Source organism: Empidonax traillii, unplaced genomic scaffold (genome assembly GCF_003031625.1).
Source record: "Empidonax traillii isolate 1590-97213 ecotype Southwest subspecies unplaced genomic scaffold, ASM303162v1 scaffold495:size1017845, whole genome shotgun sequence".
In the NCBI taxonomy this organism is placed as follows: domain Eukaryota; kingdom Metazoa; phylum Chordata; class Aves; order Passeriformes; family Tyrannidae; genus Empidonax; species Empidonax traillii.
Genome location: NW_020955688.1, coordinates 753,201 through 769,621, shown reverse-complemented (window position 1 = coordinate 769,621; position 16,421 = coordinate 753,201). Strand labels below are relative to the sequence as shown.

General features: G+C 49.7%; 1 protein-coding gene across 2 annotated transcripts; it reads right to left on the bottom strand.

Moving 5' to 3' along the window:
• Window positions 1-1,347: 1,347 nt before the first annotated feature.
• Window positions 1,348-16,377, bottom strand: FAF2 (Fas associated factor family member 2). 2 transcript variants are annotated; one of them, XM_027896372.1, is made up of 11 exons: window positions 15,728-16,377; window positions 9,800-9,868; window positions 9,259-9,393; window positions 8,488-8,564; window positions 7,205-7,343; window positions 5,820-5,905; window positions 5,648-5,739; window positions 4,129-4,306; window positions 3,058-3,229; window positions 2,725-2,868; window positions 1,348-2,173 (listed from the first exon to the last, which is right to left on the bottom strand). In XM_027896372.1, exons 1-11 carry the CDS (start codon window positions 15,788-15,790, stop codon window positions 1,991-1,993), a joined length of 1,338 nt encoding a protein of 445 aa, XP_027752173.1. In that variant the 5' UTR covers window positions 15,791-16,377; the 3' UTR covers window positions 1,348-1,990. The 2 variants fall into 2 exon arrangements, with proteins under 2 accessions (XP_027752173.1, XP_027752174.1); XM_027896373.1 differs by lacking the exon at window positions 15,728-16,377 and adding an exon at window positions 14,802-15,364.
• Window positions 16,378-16,421: the final 44 nt, after the last annotated feature.

The following is a 16,421-nucleotide window of genomic DNA, read 5'->3' as shown; positions in this document are numbered from 1 at the left end:
GTACTTTTTTTAAAATGAAAGTTGCTAGTTCTGCTTGACCAAGTAGTGCAATCATTATTTTTTTTAATGTTGTGGCTGATTTTGAGAGGGATATTCACTAATAAATGTATGATGTATACCAACATGCTGTGACCAGCTCTTGTCTCCGTGGGGGCTTCAGAAGGGATGGTGTCCCCGGGCTGTCACTGCAGAGGTGAAGGGAACGCAGCTGGAAGAGCCCCAGAGAGGGGCTTAGAGGAGAGTCCAGGGGAGCCTGAGGGTGAAAGCAAGAGCTGCGACCCTCAGGCCATATCGTTCCCAAGGCTGGAACAGCGATATGCACTAGCAGCTTAGAAAGCCAGCTCTGTCCTGGGCCGCATGCAGTGCCGTGTGGGCAGCAGGGCAGGGGAGGGGATTCTGACCCTCTGCTCTGCTGAGACCCAACCTGAAGTGCTGCATCCAGCTCTGAGGTCCCTTCCACGATGATACAGAGCACTTGGGAGCATGGCCAGAGGAGGCCATGGAGTAGATAAGGGGACAAGAGCACCTGTCAGGAGACAACCTGAAAAAATTGTATTGTTCAGCCTGGAGAAGACAAGGCTGGTGGAGAACGTGCAGCCCCCTCCAGTATCTGAAGGAGCTACAAGGAAGCCAGAGAGGGACTCTTCCATCAGGAACAGAAGTGACAGGACAATAGAGAATTGGTTCACACAGAAACAGTAGGTTTAGATCAGATGGTAGGAAAAAGTTCTTTCCTGTGAGGGTGAGAAACCCTGGCACAGGTTGCCCAGAGTTGTGGCTACCCCATCCCTGGAAGTGTTCAAGGCCAAGTTGGACAGCGCTTGGAACAACCTGGTGTACTGGACAGTGTCCTTGCCCAGGGCAGAGGGTTGGAAAGGGCTTATCTTTGAGATCCAACCATTCTGTGATTCTAAGGAAGCTTGGCTACCTGTCCAGAACAGGTGGGAAGGGAAGGAACAAGCTCATACCACTCCCCCTGTGGGCAGGAGCTGATGGCACTGCTCCACAGCCATGACCAAGCCTCTGGCAGGGAATAGAGCCCTACACCTGCCCTCAGGTGTTTCACCCCCTCCCACTGGCTCCTGGAGGTTAGACCCAGCCCTAAGAGCTCAGGGCCAGCTCTCTCCCAGCCTCAGCCCTGAGCCAATGCCCCAGGAGGTTGGAGAGCAGCACACCCAGCCCTGCCATGCCCCACGCTGGGTGCTCTTCTCACACAGCACCTCACCCTGGCACAAAATCACCAATTCAAGGCCAGAAGCTGAGTGCACCCACAGTTCCATGAGCCACAATGCCCAGAGCAGCTGACCCCCCTCCCCAGGGCACAGGCAGAAAGCATGGGCACAGACATGCTAGAGGCAGAGTTTATTACACTACGCAGGCTAAGAACCCTGGGCAAGACCCCACACGGGTAAGAATCGAACCAGCTCTTTATCAAAAAGTTAATACTATAGTCAACCCCATTCTCCTTTGGTCATTACAAAGCAAGAGAAATATTAAAGAACAGTATTTATACAGAGAGGGAAGCTGAAAAGATTGTGTCCAGCCCTTTCCCCCCACCCCACTCCCAGCACGTTCCGGTGCTCGGTCCTGTGTCTCTCGGGAGCAGCAGAGTATCAAATCTTCACGCGATGTCAGGTTGTCGGGGTTTTATTATTATTGTCATCAATAAAAGCAGTAATTACCAAGAGCTGCCATTCCTGTTCCTCGCCAGGGAAGGTGGAGGGGCAACACCAGCTCCCCCCTCTCTGTCCCCCCCCCCCGGTGCAGGGGATGGCCGTGCGCACGCGTCCTCTCGCCAGCGCACACACGCAGCACAGCTGGCACGGGCCATGTGGTCTCTGATCCCTCGTTTGTACGCAGTCTTTTAAAAAAAATATTGTATTATAATAATAATATGAATTTCTCTTTCCGTTTTGTGTCTTCTGGAAAAAAAAAACAAGAACAAAAACAAAACCAAAAAAGAAACCAAAAAACAAAACCAAAAGAAGTGTCAATCGTCCGTGAGGTCCTGCACAAAGAGGACTTCCGTGTGGCTGAGTCCGGCCTCCTGCAGCGTGGGGGGGTTGGGCCACTCCTCTGTAGGGAGGCAGGGCAGGACACGGCGAGGGAAGTTGGCCTCAATCTGGAACTTCTCAGGGCTTTCTTTCAAGGAGAACAGGAAGTCGTGGATCACCTGGGAAAGAAGCACAGAAATAATTGCCAGCTGGGGGAGCAGTGACACAGCCACATGGAATCCCTGGCATCTCGCAGGGGAACGCTACCAAATTTGCACCATCACTGCATTGTAGACCTGAGACAGCCGTTTCCTTGGCACACTTTGAAACAGGAGTTGTCACAGAGCACTTGAGGAGTGCAGATACTGTTTCTGGCTTTTCCTACACCATTATTTAATAAGGAGCAATGGAATCACACAAAAATACGTGTTGGAAGGGACCTTAAAGATCATCTAGTTCTACCCCACCACCATAAGCAGAGATACCTTCCACTAGAAGTTTCAGCTTTTACTGAGAAGGAAAAAGTTTCTTTCATTTTTTCCTCTCTCCCAAGCTGGTGGGACTAGGCCCCACAACACCTCTCCTTACCCAAGAGCAGCTATGCCTGCTAAGGCTCTCAGCAAAGGTCACCATTTGTCACAGTGCAAGGAAACCGAAGCTTTGCTGAGCCACATGGAAGCCTCCTGATTCCCTCACTCGGGAATGCCCATCAGCTCTGCCCCGAGCTCACCGTCAGTGACTGTGTGAAGTGGAATCGCCGCTCCACTCTGGAATCGTTAGGCAGTTTGAAAATGATCTTGACACTCTCCGGGTCATCGGGATGTGGCTCGGGAGGAAGGCATTCCGACTTCCGCTCCTTCTCCTCCTGCAGCGTCTGCAAAGCAAGGAGGGAGCAGGAGCAATGGCTGCGCTCTGAACTGACCTTTACGCCTGTCCCCTCAGCAGAGCTGCTCTGGGAGGCTCGAGGGACACTCGAGCCCCACACAAGACCAGGAGCTCTGATGTGACGAGTAATCCCTCCCGCAGGGTACAGCAGCCTCTCCAGCAGCCCCTCTGCTCTCACCTGTCGCCGCCTCTCCTCTGCTAGCTTTTGCTGCTGCACTTCCTCCTCTTTCTTCTTCTTCCTCTCCCTTTCCTCCTTCTTCTTGCGCTCCTTTTCCTGGTCCGCACGTAAGGATGCCAGATATGCCTCGTCCTGCTGCTGCCTCAGGACTTGGGTTTGGTTCCTCTCTTCCCTGCAAACGTGAGTGGGAAGGGGTCAGGGATCACGGGCCCTAAAGCGAGGGCTTGGTGAGCTGAGGGTAGACCCGAGGGTGCAGGGACAGCCTCAAACTCATAGGAGCACATAGCAAGTAGTGCATCCGAGTACTGGGAGCTTCCAAAAGGCAGAGCTGGGTCCTCACAGTCCCTCACACACAAACTGCTTCCCCAGGGTGGGTGGAACTGAACTCAAAAGGCTTCTCAGCCACTGCAGCTCAGCGGAGCTGACAGACGGCACAAAAGCAGTGCCCAGGATTTCTGCCTCATACTTGAAACTCTTATGAGTTTTATCTCCTTCAGGTAATTCCTTGCACTTTTCAGAAACCAGAACGTGTTACCAGGTCCCCACAGAGACCGTGGGGCAGAGGAGGAGCAGATGGAAGGCGGGATCCTACTTTGGATGCAGCCTGCACATCCCTAAGAGTCATGAGGGGCTTGTGAGGCCCCACTAGAAGAGCAACCAGAGCTCATCACAGACAGCCTAGGAAGCAGCACACACCCACCAACCAGCTGCAGACACCAGCTCTCCTGCCTGCAATGCCTTTGCTCCCACTCGGATCCTACTGGCTAGTGTTCAAGCTCTCCCTGCAAAGCTCCAGCACACCAAAGGTGTGCCCCAATTGCAGAGAACAGAGCACTCACACCCACCTTTCAGTGGTGGGACTGTGTACCCAACACATCCATCTCCCTGGCTATAGGGTGGCCTGAATTTATGGACCGATTATCCCATTGGGAAGGCGAGAGCCGGGGACCACGTTACAGATCAGGAATGCTGATCTATGTGCTGATCAGGGTGTCTGGCAGGAGGAAGGGGACAGAGAGCACAGCCTGCCTCAACAAGGTCTGCATGACTGGAGCTCAGGCCCCATCCTACCTTTCCAGGCGTTCAGACACCAGGTACGTCTGATTGGCATCCATGATGAACATCAGCTGGTTGATGAGGTCATCAGCCTGGATGAGACCTTCCAGCCGCCCAACCACGGTCATCCTGCGGTCCTTCAGCATGATCACGGCCAGGAATGGGTATGTGTTCTCCCGCAGGGCCTGGGACACTGGGAACAGCCACACACATCACTGCCACCTCCAGAAGGGTCAGCAAGGGGCACAGCACAAACTCTTCCCATCACCATGGGCCAAGGAAAGCAGCTTCCACAGACAATCTCTCCTCCAAGGCAGAAAAGGCCTCAGGCTCTGTTTTGTCAAACTAAACCCTATCACTTAGCAAAGGGAGGAAGTGCCTTGGAACACAGGGACTGAGGGGAAAAAACAAGCTTTCAAGTAACCAAAAAGGCACTTTAACTCAAGCAGGAAGGAAGTAAATGGCTCTGAATGTCCATTCAGAATGCGACAAAGCCCTGGATTTAAATGGCAGGAAGAGAAACACAGGTCAGATGCAGGGAAACGCTAAGGTGATTAGGGATGGCTGGACTTCAGAAGATGGTAATGCCCATTCTGGATATTTCTGAACAAACTTAGGTTGGTTTTGTTGGAGCCAGGCTCTGTCTGAAAGAGGGAATGGAGCAGATTAGAGGCTTTAAGTTACTGCTCATTTATGGCTGTTGATCCCTTCCTTAAAACATCACGTAACTTGAGCCATCATTACCAATGGAGCCCTCCAAAGGAAATCAGGGGACCCCACAACCCCTTCCAGCTCTGCTTTCCAGGCTGTGACTCCAGAGCAATGCAGCAACGCAACAGCAGTAAGTCAGAGACTGTCTCCACAGAGGGCCATTCCCTCAAGGTGCCAATAGCTGGGAGCTGGAATTGTGGAGCCAAGAGTGAGCCAAATTTATTCCAGAACTCCTGGACTCCCTGTCATGAAACAGGAAGGGTGAAAGGGACACAGGAGGCAAGAAGAGAACTTTGGGAAAGGACTCCAATTACAGCAAAACCTTACCAAAATGCTGTCAAGCCAGGTACCAAGACTTAAAAGGACTTAACTGTGGACTTTTGAGGAGACACAGAGACTGGATGTGAAAGAGAAAGAATGCACCTAACAAGTCTGTCCTGGCCTCAGGCATCACAGGACACAGCTAGTCGGATATTTGTTTCTGCACTCAGTTTATCCCCAGCACACACCCACCCACTCCCATTGACAAGGCACTGAAAGCAGCTTGAATGCCCACAGCAAAGAGCACACAACTAAGACTGCCCAGAAACATATGGAACAGAGGAGGTGAACATCACCATGTATTTGGTGGCCCTGGTGGCCAAACAGGCCCTCTGAGATATCCCACAGAAACCAATATGTATTTTGCCACGCAATCCCAAAATCTCTTGCCTGCTTGCATAGAACCCAACAGTGTGTCTGACACCTGTAAATTTGTCAAAAGGCATTTGGCTTGTTCCAGAGACAAGAGGAAACAGATAAAGCCTGGGAGGGACACACTCACCTCTGTATCCCTCTGGTTTATTGGTTGAACAGGCCCAGAAGAGCATTCTAGTGTTGATGAGGGTGATGACCTCAGGTGCACACAGTGTATTGCTGGGGGATGAGAAGAGACTGTGTTAGTGAAGCTGCACGCAAAGTACAAAGACAACTATTTGGAAAGCTCTCCTACCTACCGGCAAAACTCATCTGTGTCTTGGTGGTCATCTCCATGAAGATAAACCAACAGGAAGCGCAGCTCCCGCTTGGCATCGTTCAGTGCCTTGGCATAAGAGGACAGGAAGTGAGGTTACAGGGTCTCTGGGCAAGAGGAAAGCAGCACCCACAAGGCTTGTGTGACCCAAGCCATTACTCCGCCACCAGTATGGTTTTAACAAAGCAGCAGTGGAGGGGGAACCTCTCAGACCTTCTGAATAAACCCTCATTTGAGAGGGTGACAGTGGTGTTTTTTCACATCCTCTCGGGATGTGGCTTTGGAGAACACTGAACTCAGAGTGAATCCAGGGAGGCAAACAAAGGGATGGGCACCCCAGCTGCCTTGCCAGACTCAGCTGGTAGTGAAGAACCCTCCTTCACCCCTCAGACTCACAGCAGCTAAGGCTGAGCTCTCCACTTGAGCCTGTACAGGACAGAACCTTCAGATCACACCAAATGAAATTTCTACTAAAAAAAGGTAATGCAACAATGCTGCAGGCCCCCTCAAAAAACCCTAAGGAAAAATACCTCCCTTTTTTGCATCTACAGTCTCTGGATTCCACCCACCCAAGAGCATTTCTTAACAAGACCACAGGATAAGTGCACAATAAGCTCCCTGTTTTACTGGTAGTGAGTTTTGGTAGCCTAATCATTTCAAGGTTATTTAAGTTTGGATTCCAGGCAAGACGGAGGAGCCTGGAAGAGCTGTGGAGGCGATGAGCTCCATCTCCATGCAGCGTGGAGCAGACACGAACTCCACATTCTTCCCTGGCACTTGGGAAGCAGTGCTGATCCAACTGTCTGCTGGGATGCACTGCAGAAGGTCCTTCCCTTGGCCAGGCTGAGAGAAGCTGTGGAAGAGGCAGTGTCCATAGGGACACTTTGTCTTCTACAGGGAGTACCCCCAGATTTGATATATGGAACACTTATCTCCCAGAATTTCTTGGGGGTTCCCTCTCAATTTTGAGGCTCTGCATTGTTCTGAAGTTGCATTATGATACAAGCCCAGGCAGTCAATCCCAACTTGGTGAACAGAAGGACAGACTCTGGCACAGCACACCAGTTTATGAAAACAAAGGCAGGATTACAAAGAAAAACTGTCGGCTACAGAGTCACACAGACGGTCGAGGAACAGCCAGAGCAGCTTTGCTTTCCAACTTGGTAGGCTTGGCAAAACATCAAGCCTGGCAGACACTGGTTTTCCAACACACTTGTTCACTACCTTTCCATTACCCTATTAAGAGAGTTTGGGACAAATGCTGGGCTTTAGATGAAAAGCAATTTTGCCATGTAGGCCCTGATACCATCTGGCAAAATCCCCACTCTCCACCTCCCCAGGATCTATGCACCAACACGTGACACTGACCTGGCTGTAAGTTCCCTGGTAGAAGACAGGGTGTATCCTCCCATATTTTTCCTCAAACATATGAATAAACGAAATAATGTCACCCACTGGGTCAGTGACCCGACTACGAGGATCGGGGCGTATAAAACGCAGAGCAAACCTAGGAAGGAAGCAAAGGACACTGCAAATTCAGCTCACTGACTTTCTGAAGAACAGGTTTTCTTTTCCACAGACAGTCACTGGGATTCATAAAGAGGAAAAAAGTCACAGCTGAGACGCTTGAACTTTTGTAATCTCAACCTAAACTGTCACCTGCTCCAAACTGATACCACTGCTACAGAAACACCCCCCAGTCACGTATCTCATGCCAGGCATCAGCAAGGATCGAAGTTCTGTGATTAAACAGTTTCAACTTCCTCTGAAGTGTCAGACATAAGCCACACCAACAGTAGGAGGAGGTTCAAGGAATTTAGTCAAAGATGGGCTGTTAAAAGCCACACGGTTTTGTCCAGATAACACTGAGAACTGCATTTCTGCTAATGCAGAACTAACAGTTCTGGGGTGCAAAGATCTGCAGAAAGAGAACATTAAACTAGGAGTACAGTGAAACTGTCATTCCTCTGAGGCTGAAAAAAACTTCACTGAAAGGCAGATATTGGTGTTGTTTAGTTCTACTGATGTATAGAAGATAAAGACATTTCCAAAGTTCAATGTAAAAGGAAAAGAAAGGTAAAACAACAGGGGAAACTGCCAAAGCAGTGCAGACGACAGGACTGCTGGCTATTTACCACCTTTACCATTCCCTTTTCCCTTTATCAGTGTAAGGAGGCAAGAGGAATTAGCCCTGTGGGGTGGTTAAAGGATAAGAGGAGACAGACACCAAAGGGGAAAAGGCAGAAGTGTTTACAGTTTGGGGTTTGCCAAATAACAGAGAGATTATGGCAGGTTAACCTGCAGCCCAGCCCAAAGGGACACAATTCTGATGTTTGTACAAGAACATCAGCCAGCAGGACACTGTTTTGCAACCCCCTTGTGTGGCACTCAGACTGCGAAGTTCTGTGGAGTTAGAACTCCAATTAAATACTTCATTTACCGAGCTGCAAGTTGCTCTTTTTCTCTGCAGTAAGATTTATTTGTTACTAAACCACGTAGGGACTTTACAAGGCTACAGATAATGCCACTTGAGCAAACAAATGGAAAATCTGCCATGAGACTTAAAGATTCAAGTGACAGAGGTACAGCTGGATCTGAGCTAGCGTGTGCCTTCACGCAGTCAATGTGAGCCAGCACAAACAAGGACTTACCTAAATATATCAAGTAATGTGTAATAGGTAAATCGGAATGGAAGCATTATGAAGTAGTAACCCCATCCTAACAGGCCCTGCAACGACAAATAAAGAATTAGAACAGTCTCTACACCTGGAACAGGCCCACTCCAGCAAAGTGCCCACCAGCACCAAGCATCATGTCGGGTATCAGTGTTCCAACCACGGAAAAAAACAGCTCAGCAACAGTTCGTGGCTTCAGACATGTCAAATCAAATGTGACTAATGTGGTTCACTCAGAATTCAATGTGACATCTGAAAACTGGCCTCACTGACTAATGGTTTTGCTCTGTGATGATTTTCTTAACTATTCAAAAAGATTGCAGCACTGAGTCTCACAGGTGCTCATGCAAATTAATTTCTGAAACATTAAAGCAAGTAATTGATGCTGTATTCTAATGAATACACATTTAAGGGAGGGTTCCAATAAGGAAAACATTATCACTGCCAGATGGAGGGGACAGTCCTTTGTCCCAATTGAACTGATCAAAAGGCTTTACTACACCGTAGTAAATGGTCCACAACACAAAAAAAGGTCCTCACACTCGAGTGTGAATTGCCACGGGGAAAATCTCTGCAGCAGCAACAGAGGCTGAAGGAACAGCTCTACATTTTGTTTTCAGAAGATAAAATATTTAGAAAGGAGTTTACAGCATGCAAAGAAAACAAGTCTTTTCCCTGCTTGCAAGTTCTGCTATTCATGAAGAGTCACCCAAGAAGCAGGACAAAATCCACTGTAAGATAACTTGCCCTTGGCTGTGGCCTTGAGACAACGTAGCTGTAGATCCTGTGGTCGGCTGTATTGACCTGCAACGGCCGTGATGGAGGAGGATTAAAGACACTTGGGACACCCTCTTGCTCATTCAGTCGGTCCTGCACAGCTGCCTTTGACACAAGAAAGAGCAAAGGGAGGTTTCAGACATTTTATCTTTTCTATACTTTGGACACTAGCAGTGGGTATTCCTTGTCCAGAGCCTGGAGCACTGGATAAGCACAAAGAGCAGCCACCAGTGCTCTTTTCCATATGGAAAGCCTTCTCCATGGCAGCCAGCACACAGGCTCCATGGGAGGCCACATGAGGTGCCAGTCAAGGGATTGTTTGCAGCTGTAATGACTCTGCTGCATTTGGCTGAAACCTCTCCAGATGTGTGGAGATGCTGTTTTAAAGAGCTACTTGAGTAAATTCAGGGATGGACAGATTCCTCTTACTGGTAAGGACCCCCCTCCCCACAGAGGGCTCTGTTTAATCCAGGTACTTGCAAGCTGCTACAAATCTTATTTTCAGTGGTACCTCTATGTTCCAGTTGTGCTGCTCCAGTGTATGGCGACATTGGTCCATGGACTCTATGCCAGTCAAGTCCTAAAGAAGGAGAGTAAAAGCAGATGAGTGCCAGGGAAGTGCTGTATTTTTACTGTTCTTTGCAATACGTGAGCAGAGCCGGGAGTTACCACAACACTCATTGCTCTAAGAGCAGAGCAACCCGAGCCAATCCAAATCTGTAAGCACACAGGAGGCCTCAAACAGGCCTTTGCCCTCTTCCAGCATCATCCAATTCCCAGTGTGCCCAAGGTCTGTTACTACAACTGCACTCAGCACAGCCAAGAGTTTAATGCAATAATGCCCACAGGTTCCACTCTGGAAGGATGTGCTGGGCCAGTGCCCTCAAACCACCTCAAACTTGAAATACAGACAAAGCATTTCTGAATACCCAAGATAACCATGACTTCACTCACTGCCAGCATAAACAGAGACTAAAACCAAAACGAGCCAAGCAGTAGTGAAGGCGGTGTTTCCAGCATCACAGGGGAATCTGTAGTAAAAACCCCAAACCCGGTTCAACATAGACAGGCCCCGAAACAGAAAACACAATCCAAATACCCGCCCAACTTCAAAGTCACTGGGCAATTTTAACCCCGTGTCAATCGGAATTTCTTCACAATAGATCAAACAATTGTGTCTGTTGTTACAGGAAGCCACATCAACACCTCCTGAATGAAGACAAACCTTTGCTGACGTGAACATCCCTGTCACTGTGCCACAGAAACACATCTCTCCCCACAGCACTCGCTGTAAGGTGTCTGAACAGACATTTTCCTTGCCTCCTTTAGAAGCCCAAGAGGCACTACTGACAGGATGACCGTTTAAAAATGCACAGAATTGGCTTTTTTATTGGAGAAGGATGATGCATCTATTCCCTTCCCTGCCCCCATTCATACATTCCACATGCTATTTCCACCCAAGTAACACAGTGGACAAATGCCTTATTCAGTCCCTGGCTCAGCTCAAACTTTTGAGCATTTCTTGGCTTCTTTGTCACAAGTCTCCACAGAGCACCTTTTCCCCAGTCTCCCAGGCAAAAATCATTGTTTCATTCTGCTGCATAGAACCAACCAGACTGTTTAAAGCATTGCTAACTGTCACTGCAGTAGCTCAGAAAGAAGCACTTCAAAGTCACTACCCAGTGGTGTATAAATATTTATTAAAAAGTAAGTCTGCAGCAAGCCTTGCAAGGGAACACTACAGAATTGGATTTCATAGAAGAAATGAAGCTCACTGAACTTAGCTGTTGCTGTCAGAATACCTTTAATTATCACTCAGCTTCAGGATTTAGTGTTTTAGTTTAGCTACCTTGCTTTAAAGATGTGCATCAGAGTAAAATTTAAGTTTTGTATGCTGACTTTATTCTTTTTTTCTTCTGATTTTATTTATTTTTTAACCTTCCTACAGAAGGCACTTAATTGCCTTTTTAGGCACGTGCAATTTACTCAGTTAATTGATTTTACAATGGAGTCACAACGTGCGTAAGCCTTGAAAAACCTTCTGATCACCATTCCTCAACACCCTGGAAATTCTGCTGGTGGTTGCAAAGTTTACAAGATTCAGAAGCTCATTCACACCTTTGTTTCTTAATGCCAAGATTAGATCTCAGCACTAATAACATGACTGAGCAAACCCCCGCCTTTTAAATTATGCAAAACGCTTCAGCGGTTTTAGGTCAGAAAGCAGCAGAACTATCAACAAGCATTTAACAAGCACTGAATCACTGCAGCATTTGCAAGACCTCCTGAGCTCCACAGAGACACCACAACCAGTCAACCTCACCCTTCCCAACCATCATCCCTCACCAGGCAGCTGCCGGTCATATCTCAGCCTGAGAACAAGAGTTCTCCAGGGAGATGAATTTACTGTCTTTTTTCCTCAGCATCTTAATTCAGCTGCTCTCAACACAAAGCAGAAGTGACAAAACCACCCTGAGCACACAGCGCACTCACACCCCGAGCACTCCCACCACTCATCTGATCAATGAAGCTGCACAATTAAACACTGCAGGAAAAAATTGCCTGTGCAAAGGCATCTTTGAAAACCCAGCACCCTGTTGACTGTTACTCTGACAGGCTCCACAGGACACAGCACAGTTCAGAATGACCCGCACCCCACGTAAGGAACGGCAGGACAGTTCAACTGTCAGCTCAGGCAGCTCTTGCTGGCAAACACTGATACTGGTCATTATCACCCCAAAGACATTCCTACTGCTGTCCCAGGACCCTCCAAGAGCTGCTTCACCTCAGTTAAGGAAACTGATCAGAAACTTGAAACACATCATTTCCACTGCACAACTTAACAGCATTTCTGGTGAACCCCGTTCAGCTGCAAATTGGGTTATGCACATGTCAAAAGAGCACGTTCTTAGCATCATCAGGGCTAAAAGAACAAACAGTATCTTCAGACCTTGCTGCTGGTCTCCTCCTTACTGGGGTCTCTCAGCTGCCTCAAAGAGCACATGCATTATGCAGACAGTAAGTAATAAAAAGATAAGGTCTCCAGTAGTTAAAACGAGTCCCATTAAACCAGCACCCTCAAACCTTCAAATAAATGTAGATCCAAGCTCAAGACAGTGGCTAATATTTAGAAAACAAAATATTAAGTTCCACAAATGCCAGGACAGTTCAATAGTGCCTCCTCAAACACCACTCAAAACAGAGTGAAGCAATTGCTGGAGAGAATCATTTGCATCTCTCAGCTTTGAGACTGCCCAGAACCTTCTCAATACTGAAGCAGTGGAAAGTACAATTCCATTCTCCAGAGGCAGAAGGAAGAGCCCGGAGTGGACAAAGGTTGTAAACTGGACTTACGAAACTGTTGCCTCTGCAGATACACTCTGATGTTGAAACACAGCACGAGATGCAAATCCACAGGACTAACTGGCACTGCCCTTACTTCCCAACCCACTGCCAAATTCCAGAGAATTATGTTTCCAAGGGTAAAGAACATCTGATTTCAAACTGGGAAAAAGCCTTCACCAAGAGTTTCTCGTTGCATTTTACAAAATGCCTTTATGAGGGTTTTGATCGATACACTGAGCAGGAAAGATGCTGGAGTTTCATATTTCCTCCTTCCCCTAAATCAGTCGTACCCAGCCCTGAGCATTCTGTTTTCCCCAGCTGAAGTCAGAGATAGTATCTTGAGTGCCAACTCTTTCCTTTGCAAATAACACTCCATTACTTTACATTAGCATATTATAACATCAGACATCAGCCCAAATGTAATGGGCACAGATCAATAATCACATCCTACAAAAGCTGCTCTGCCATTTCTTCCATCTCCCAAATGAACTGTATCTCCACAGCTTTCATAAGCTGCTCACATCAAGCTTCTCTCTACTGATGTCAAGACAGCAAAGTCTTGACAGATGAAAAATTTAGATGCTTTTATTCCTTTACATTATTAGCCAATGCTCCAGCAGCAAATGGGAGACTGAAAGCCTGCAAGAGGCTTTGTTGCTTTCAATTCACGTTTATCCCAGTTCTCTCTCCTAACTGTTTTGTTTTTTTTTTTTTTTTCACTAACCTGCCCCAGCAGGGTGCAGACAGCTGCCCTATTCCAGCCCTGTCCACAAGAAGGAAGCTGCTGGCTTCAGCATTCTGCCAGCCAAGCTGTTTGTAGAGCACTACAGAACCTATCACACACATCAGTGGAATTAATGCAGAGCAGGCACTAACACAGGACTGTGCCCAAAGGCTCAGGCCACGATACAGCAGCAGGGACTCACCTCTGCCTGGGAGGGAGCCATTTCCAGCAGAAGGAGGATAAATACTTGAGGGCAACAGCATCTTCACCCCCAACAGCTGTTTGCTGGGTGACTGGCAGCTCTTGCTCCATGCTTCCCTCTGACTCTCCATTTAACTGAGGGCCTTCTGCTATTCCTTACCTCATTCCCGTCATCCTCCCTTCTTTCCCAGTCCACTCTCCTGCTTCAGTCACACTGCAGTGGCACATAATCTTCTAAGGAAGTACAATGCTCTGCCACCACGGAATATTGTATAAATTACTTATGATGGTACATCACAACAAAGTGTAAAGTTATCTTTTAAAAAAGTGAAGTGTTCCCTGAAAGACAGCAGGGATCCCTGAAGGGTTTCCCAGCTGACTGCAGCAATGTTCTGAAGCAATGTACAAATTATTTTAGTGAGATTCTTCCCTCCTCTCCTAACACCAAATGCTCTTTATCAGACTCCAAGAGAAAAAAAACCCTCTTCCAGGAGGACTGATTTACTTCCAAAGGAACAAGCAGGACCACACACCTGAGTCCCTTTCAGCCAGGTGTGAAGTATCAGAGGAGAAGGAATCACCAGTCTGTGAATAGCAGAGCCCTGGTGAAAGCTGATCCCACACACCCCACAGGACAGAAGAACGGGGATCCTGGTATCCAAGCCTTCTGGACCACAGCTGTCTCCTAACAGAAAACCGTCCCTCCCTTTACAGCCTGAGGAGCATTTCCCTCTGCCTCAAACCAGGGCTGGACAAGCAGCTGGAATAAAACATGAATCCTTCTTTCTCCTCCCCCCAGTCCATGGCAACACCAGGTAGCATTTCCTGGCAACACCGGGAAATAGGATTCTTTAGTTTCACAGCTGCCCACAGGGGTTTGAAAATAGCAACAGGGGCACTGGTGAGAGCAGCTGGTCCTATCTGTCCAGATTCAGCACATGAGTAAGCACTGGGATGTCTCACAACAAGAGAATGGAAGCTGAGAATGGGACCTTTTGCGTGTCTGTCAGTGCTGCACAAACCTCATCTCCCCACCAGCCACCAAGGGCTAACACTGCTCCGCTCCTTGGGTGGATTTAGAGGGGATGTGTGTAAAACAAGTTACCTCACAGGCCCAGTCATGGGAAAACACTTCAGTGTATTAATTCACCAATTAACTCAGGGGAGTTGTGAGTTCCCCTGACTCAGAGGCAAAGGCCTGGCACGTCCTTGTCTGGAATGAAGAACAGCTGCCCCATCTCACCTGGGGAAGGCAGGGCTGGATGCCTCTGGAGGCCCTTTAAGCCCTATAAACCCACAGTTACATCACACCAAAAACCCAAAGCACAGCCTTAAAAAAAAAACCAAAACAAAAAGCCAAATATAAAGCAACAAAATCAAACAAAACACTCCTAAAAGTAAACTCTGTCTCTGTAAGAGACCCCTGCAATCCAAGGGATGCCACAGCTCAGAAACAAACACAGGACACCTGAAGGTAATTTTCATTGCTCAGCACGTTTAATTACTCCTCACTGAGCTTCAAGTATTTCAGCTGCCCAGAGCTGTTTTCTCCCCAATAAACCACATCTACAGATTGGTTTTATGATCACCCAGCTGCTGCACAGCCCCGAGGCCTCGGCAAACCAGAGGTTAAGCGACTCAGCCCGTGTTGTGCAGCAGATACAGACCAGATCATTACAGTCTCCAGTGGCGTTACCGAACCGTGAGGGGCAGGAACGGCGTTCTCAGGAGCCACGTTCACAGAAACGCCCTGGACAACCCTCCCGAGGTGACCGAAAGCGCTCTCCCGCTGCGACAAGGGAACTTTTCATACTAATTAAACTGGCCGGGACTTACCGAGGAGTTTTTTCCCGTGGGAGGTTTATTCAGCAGCCACGTCCCGCCTGCCCGGGCGGCGATGACAGAACACTCCCGGTGAAGCACTCGGCGCACGGGGGTCTCACTCGCCCCCGCCAGCACCGGGACCACTGGTCTCTCTCCTCTCCGCCTCCCCTCGGGCCCGGCCCGACACCCCCGCACCGGCGGGGCGGCTCCAGGACAGGCCTACCCGGCTCTGCGCACCCCGTACCCCCCAGCGCCGGCGGGGCGCGCCCAGCCCAGCCCGTTCCGTGCCCATGCACCGCCTCCTGCGCTCCCGCCGGCCGGCGCGGGCCCCCCCGGACGCGGCACCTGGAACTGCAGCAGCTTCTCGGTCTGTTCCGCCGTCAGCTCCCGCTCCTCAGGCGCCGCCATTTTGCCGCCGCCTCTGACCCGCCGAGCCGTCACTCTCCGGAAGTGACGCCACCCGCCCACACTTCCGCCCCGGCGCGGCGCCGAGCGGCCAATGGCTGTTTATCGGCCGGAGCCGCTCGGCCGCGCTCCGGAGACACCCGAAGGGCTCTCGCGCTCCTCCGGAAACGCCCGAATCCCATCGGAGGGGTTGGCCTCGCTCGGGTATTCCCGGCGAGCGCCCGAAGAGTTCCGAAATGTGCCGAGCGCTGCTCGGTTGTTCCCAGCGGGCACACGAAGAGTTCCGAAGTGTGCCGAGCACGGCTCGGGTGTTCCCGGACCTGGCTGGGGACCGGCGGGTCTGCCAGTGGCTGTGGGAGAGGGCTCTGAACCCGAGAGGGCTAGTGGGTTATGAGCCGGAGACCCTCGGGAGCCGGTTGTGTTCCGGTCTCCGCGGGGGCTGCCGGACACCGGGTGGGCCCTGCCCGGTACCTTTGGTCCCGCCGGGAGGATCCCGCCCGGCGCTCCCCGTGCCCTGCGCCCAAGATGGCGGCAGCCGCCAAGATGGAGGGGGTCTTGAGGGGTCCCCGCTCCCACCCGCAGCCACGAGCCCCAGCGTGCGGGGCCGGCGCGGGGACACTGCAGCCCGCTGAGC

Coding starts and splice junctions, on each gene's coding strand:
- FAF2 (XM_027896372.1), bottom strand. CDS start 15,790: ATGGCGGCGCCTGAGGAGCGGGAGCTGACGGCGGAACAGACCGAGAAG. Junction 9,869..15,727: donor AGAAGCTGCTGCAGTTCCAG/GTGCCGCGTCCG, acceptor CTCCTTCTTTAG/GACTTGACTGGCATAGAGTC. Junction 2,174..2,724: donor ACTTCACACAGTCACTGACG/GTGAGCTCGGGG, acceptor CTTCTTTCCCAG/GTGATCCACGACTTCCTGTT.